Source organism: Cibotium barometz, chromosome 24 (assembly GCF_041138505.1).
Source record: "Cibotium barometz isolate CiBa-2024 chromosome 24, ASM4113850v1, whole genome shotgun sequence".
NCBI lineage: Eukaryota > Viridiplantae > Streptophyta > Polypodiopsida > Cyatheales > Cibotiaceae > Cibotium > Cibotium barometz.
In genome coordinates, this window is record NC_141069.1 from 48,874,860 (window position 1) to 48,880,726 (window position 5,867).

Genomic DNA, 5,867 nt, shown 5'->3' on the forward strand with positions numbered 1-5,867 from the left:
TAATTTATGCATTGGTACACATAGATATGCAAGCTTATTCAAAAAGTATTATCTTGAATATGTAGATGCAAGCCATATATGCTATAATCTCATCATGGTCACATGATTAGACCCTTGTAGAACTAGGTAAATGGAATTAGTTATGGGAAATGGAAGGATATTTGAATATCCTTGGATTTTCGCACTAATTAGTGAATCATTCGTAAAGTTATAATTTATCAATATTCTTCATTATACCCATTATTACATTCATTCTATTGTTGATGAATAAAATGGAAAGTTTCACAAGTAAATCATTTACTAGTTACAAGGCACTTGTATGCCTTTTTTGTATGTGTACATACAAGTAAACAATCAAATGTGAATTTTGTTGCAACTAGAATTGTAATCCAACTTCCCTTCTTTTGAAAGTATGTATAGTCTCTATCACTTTAGTTCATACTTTATTCTAAGAATTTGAAACAAATTTGTAGAAATATACATATAGATAAGTAATCATGCATATGATTTGGGTAAAAGTAGGGTTAGGTGCCAAGCCTTTTATCCTTTTTAGTAGTGATTATAAGCACTCACAAAGCACTCAATATTCTTCTTGACATTTTAAATATGATGTGAAATTAAGTGTTTTTTTAAAAATAGCCTACAATTGAAGGTTCTTTTGATTTACTTTTTGTAGATTATACAAAAATACCAATTAAGCCTAGTGCTTCACTACCTAAAAAACTAGGACATTGCTTTTGGGTCCACCTTACCATGCTTCCACCCATTCACAAGATCATAAAGAATGTTTTTAGAAAAAGAAATTTGATTGACAAATTTACTTCCTTGATGCATCATTATGAAAGTCTGAGATCTAAAGATTGTTAATCTTTTGAAGAATAATCTATGTAAGCATAGAGAGACTTGATCAATTTATAAATTGATCAAGTCTCTCTATGCTTACATAGATTATTCTTCAAAAGATAAATAATCTTTATAGCTCAGACTTGAATCTATGTTTAAGCTTTAAAAATTGGTAGAAAGTAAAATAATTTTTTTAATGAAGGCCCTTTTATAGACATATCATTTTAATAGATTTTATATATTTTTATTTTAGGAAAAACGTTATTGAGTGATTGCAATCTAATCAGACCCTTAATTTACTAGCAACATGCATATAATTTCGCTTTATGTGGGTTGCATAATTACTTCAAATTACTTAAAGCCTATTGGCATGCAGATATAAATAATTACTTAAAGCCTATTGGCATGCAGATATAAATAATTACTTCAAATTACTTATAGCCTACTGGCATGCAGATATGATATGATATGATAGAATATTAAATTACTATTGATCTCTATCAAGTTTGAAAATAGCCATAAAGCATGTACACAATCACAAATGACTTATGTACATGTACACAATCATAAGGCATGTACACAATCACAAATGACTTATGTTCCATGTTCTCTATTCACAATGCAAATATAATATTACTTTAAACTCCTATAAGTCTTTATCTAGTTTGAAAAATAGCTATCTACACAATTTGATGAGCACAAATGTGTATACCATGTTCTCTATTCATTATAAGAACATAATATTACTTCTATTACTATTAGTCTCAAGTTGGTTTTAAAATAGCCATGTAGCATGTACACAACTTGAACTATAATTTACTCTTAGTCTTAATCTAGTTTGAAAATAGCCATATGCGCAATGGTCCTTATTCACCATGGTTTGATTTTGTAGGGTTGTTGAGCCTTTCTAGAGCTAAAGTTTTAACATTGATCTATAGAAGCAACAAAACATGTGTACATTGCTAAAGAAGATCTTGTGAAACAATGTGCCTTTCACATTGAAGGGGGGAAAAGAAGTAGGCGGTCACATGAAGAGTGCTTATATGAATTTTAAAAAGTTGATAGTACTCATTTTAAAAATCTATTTAATAATTTTAGTCAATATCTAAGGGATTTGTGTTTAAAAGATACTAGTTTTATTTTAGGATATATGGTGAGCTCGTGTTAAAATCACATTCTCAAATTTAAAAAGGAATATAGTTGAAGTGTTATACTTTTTGTAAATATATTACTCAAAGGAACTTTTGTATTAGCCCATCTGCGAATAGTCCAAGTAAAACAATTCACCGTGCTTCAAGAAAAAGAGGACACTGAATTCTTAATGTGGTATATGCATTCATTTCAAAGGTTTTGTGATTTTGAAGGTTGTACCTTACAAATGCAAAAATAAAAAGTTGCATCACATGATTTTCGACATGTTCTTAATAGATATGCAGCTTCCTCTCTAGAACATACAATGTGCCCAACATCTCTCTCTCTCTCTCTCTCTCTCTCTCTCTCTCTCTCTCTAGCTATGCTCGATAACAACTATTTGCCAGCTTCTCTACCTCCAATCATAGTTGCTTTTTGACGAGCGTCTTGCCCATTTTTAAGCATTTTGACTGTAAAATACTTGCATTATGTTAAAATGCCCATCAATAATTACACTAAAATAACAAAAAAACATGCTATATTTCACCAAAACTGTCAATTTTTGAAGGGCAAGGGTGCCTGTCAAAAATCAAGCTTGCCTCCAATGTCTTTCTTGCCTTTAGTGTTAGCAGCTGGATGGAGTCCAAGGTCTACCACCATAGGCTTTGATGGTGGCCAACAATGAAGGTGACATGGATTGGGTGCCTTTGAGAAAACCTACGTTGAAAAAAAAGCATCATGATGGTAGATATTGTGGCTATCTTAGCCTTCTCTCTCTCTCTCTCTCTCTCTCTCTCTCTCTCTCTCTCTCTCTCTTTTCGGCCCTCCCCCTCTCTCCTCTGCTCTCTGTCCACCCCTCGCACTTTGCATTCTTTGATCACATGTGTCAAAAGAGACTTTAGTCTTTTTTATATCTATTCCGTCCAAGTGGCTAAGAAGCTAACACGTGGTAAGAGGAGGAGCCATAATTTTGAAATTTCTAGAGAAGAAGCTAACACGCTTGGGTTCATGCCTAGGAAAAGATTCACACCCCGGAAAAGACACATAAATTGAATGTGATATATATACATAAATTGAACGTGATGTATATACATTCCAAACAATACGTTGTTGTGCAGGTTTCATACTCGTATATAGTATAGATAGATATAGAAATCCTCGCAATAGGAAGGAAAGGCAGATGCAAAAATCGGATAAGTAAACTGGGGTGAGTGAAAATCGAGCAAAAAAAAATACAAGTGGACAAAACAAAAAGGATGACGTGGACAAGTTGCCTAAGGATACAACACACATTTCTCTCTCTCGACCAATTGTTACACGTGCGGAATTGTGGTTAAAGCCAGCTCACGGTTCCGTGACCCGTCCGTTCATCCTCGACTTCGCTTCATCTGAGCCTCCCCTCTTCGTCGTCCCGAAATCATCAGGATTAAAGTGGCAGCAGGAACTGAGACCCTAGATCTTCTGGGCGGGCTGACATGCCCCTCTGCAGGCTCTTCTTGTATCGATCAAGTCCCAATCATGATGGGAGCCGCCCAGCTTACAATCTTCTACTCGGGCATGGTGAACGTCTACGAGGATGTGCCCGCACACAAGGTATATATATATATATATTCGGCAGTTAGATTAACGTAATTATTAGGTGCTTAATTGTCCTGTGTGTTTTTCTGAGGCTTTAATTAATTATGCACCCCGCAGGCATACGCTATCATGCTGCTTCTTGCAAATGGCGGAAGTGCTGATCATAATAATACACCCTCCCACCTCGCAAATCAAACAAACAGGAGTAGAGCCTCTCCCCCATCGTCGTCTTCACCTATAACATCAGTCATGTCCTCACCGCCACAAAACAAGCAGCTGCAGCAGCACCACCATCACCCTATAATCAAGCGATCCCGAGCTGGTACGTTTGCAATTGCCGTCTGACTGCTCGATTTTTACACATTTCGTTCTTGTGCACTTCTCATTTCTCTGAGCTTTATGGCGCAGAACTTCCATTCGCCAGGAAGGCATCGCTTGCACGCTTTTTGCAGAATCGCGCGGACAGGTCTACAGTTAATCAATTACGTGCTTTTTTCTTTTGTAGGTCCGTGGTAGAAGAGTAAGATTTTGAGTGGTTAGGAGTATTGAAGGTGTGTATTTCTCTTGCAGAGTTCAAGCCAAGGTGGCCACTTGCCATGTAATACCGTGCAAGAAAACTTAAACCTTCCTACCATGATCACGCTTACCTCCCCATGACTGCAAAAGAAGGAATACACCACACTTACCACACTTACGCGTTGAATTTGTGTGCGAGGGTATCAAGTTCATGTCATGATGTATATTATGTCTTGATGGGTGACCACATTTTTCCCTTTTTCTTTTTTCATGTCGACGCTCAAAGCATTTCGAAAATACTTTACTTCCTATCCAAGTTCGTTAGCCAGGCAAAATCATTTGGTAGATTTCTTCATAAGAAGGTATATATATATATATATATATATATATCTTTATTGAGGCCGTAAACCAGTACACACGAGAAAAAATGGTTAAACCCAACACACGCACATGGTAATTGCCATTGGCCAACCGGTACGCAAGAAAAGAATATTGCACAAGTGTATGATGATAGGCCCTCCTTAATAATGATTTTTGTAAAAAAAGGTTTTTCACCATATTAATGATTTTTGTAAAAAGAGGTTTTTCACCATATTAAGGATTTTTGTAAAAAGAGGTTTTTCACCACTCCGATCGCAGCCAGCAACAAGCGGGGATCGAATCTAGGCAACTACTAGTCGTGAGCTAGAGACTCTATACATATGGATGCACTGTATTGGTGCATAGTCTATGCATAAGACTATCACATAATCTTATGCATAAGAATCTATATAGTCTATGCATGACCTTACACATAAGAGTATAAAGATCTATTCATAAGCCTCTTTTGCATCGTTATATGCATAATACTATCGCATAGTCTTATGTATAAGACTCTATACATAATACTATCACATAGTCTTATGAATAATACTATGCATACGAGTCATATGTGCATAAGACTATAAGAGTCTATGCATAGTCTATATGCGTAAGCCTGATCTTATGCATAGTCTTATGCATGGAGTATAAAAGTCTTATGCAGTCTCATGCATAAGAGTCATATGCACAAGAGCCTATGGAGTCTATATGTATACTCTTATGCATAAGACTCTATGCGTAATACCATTCTCTAGTTTATGCATAGTCTTATGCATAAGAGTCTATGTATACTCTTATGCATAAGAGTCTATGCATAATACGATCAACTCCTATGCATAATACTATCGCATAGTCTTATCCATAAGAGTCTATGTAGAGTCTAAGCATAATAGAATGTATAATAGTTTTATGCATAAGACTCAAGAGTATAAGAGTCTATACATTGTCTTATGCATAATGCATAAGAGTCTATACATACTCTTATGCATAAGTCTCTTTTGCATACTCTTATGTATATAAGTCTTTTGCTCAGTCTTATGTATAAACCGCAATGCTTAACTCTTTTGTGTAGTCTTATGCTCCAACTCTATGATCACGTAGTTTTTTGTATGAATGATTTCTAAAATACAATCGTGTATGCATGTATTGCATATTCATCCTCTTATGTATTGCATATTCATCCTCTTATGTATTCTAATTTTCCAAGATTTTATGATCTCTTCCTCGAGCACTACAACACATCGGGGGCACAAGAGCATTTTAGTAGCGTTTCTACAACGTTTTCAGAAAAAAAATGTTGGGGCTATTAACACTACTGAGCAACATTTCTAGCAGTGAAAAATGGTGCTACATGTAAAAAATAAAACACTACTCAAGCAGGGCCTGCAAAAAGTAATCTTGCTTCTTTTGCCGCCATGTCGATTTTATCTTTTGAATAT

At 35.4% G+C, this 5,867-nt stretch overlaps 1 protein-coding gene across 1 annotated transcript; it reads left to right on the top strand.

Moving 5' to 3' along the window:
- Positions 1 to 3,282: 3,282 nt before the first annotated feature.
- LOC147625394 (protein TIFY 10b-like) lies at positions 3,283 to 4,413 on the top strand. Its single transcript, XM_086819010.1, has 4 exons — positions 3,283 to 3,567; positions 3,670 to 3,874; positions 3,961 to 4,018; positions 4,123 to 4,413. Exons 1-4 carry the CDS (start codon positions 3,493 to 3,495, stop codon positions 4,172 to 4,174), a joined length of 390 nt encoding a protein of 129 aa, XP_086675136.1. The 5' UTR covers positions 3,283 to 3,492; the 3' UTR covers positions 4,175 to 4,413.
- The last annotated feature ends 1,454 nt before the right edge of the window (positions 4,414 to 5,867 follow it).

Coding starts and splice junctions, on each gene's coding strand:
- LOC147625394 (XM_086819010.1), top strand. CDS start 3,493: ATGATGGGAGCCGCCCAGCTTACAATCTTCTACTCGGGCATGGTGAAC. Junction 3,875..3,960: donor AATCAAGCGATCCCGAGCTG/GTACGTTTGCAA, acceptor TTTATGGCGCAG/AACTTCCATTCGCCAGGAAG. Junction 4,019..4,122: donor TTGCAGAATCGCGCGGACAG/GTCTACAGTTAA, acceptor TTTCTCTTGCAG/AGTTCAAGCCAAGGTGGCCA.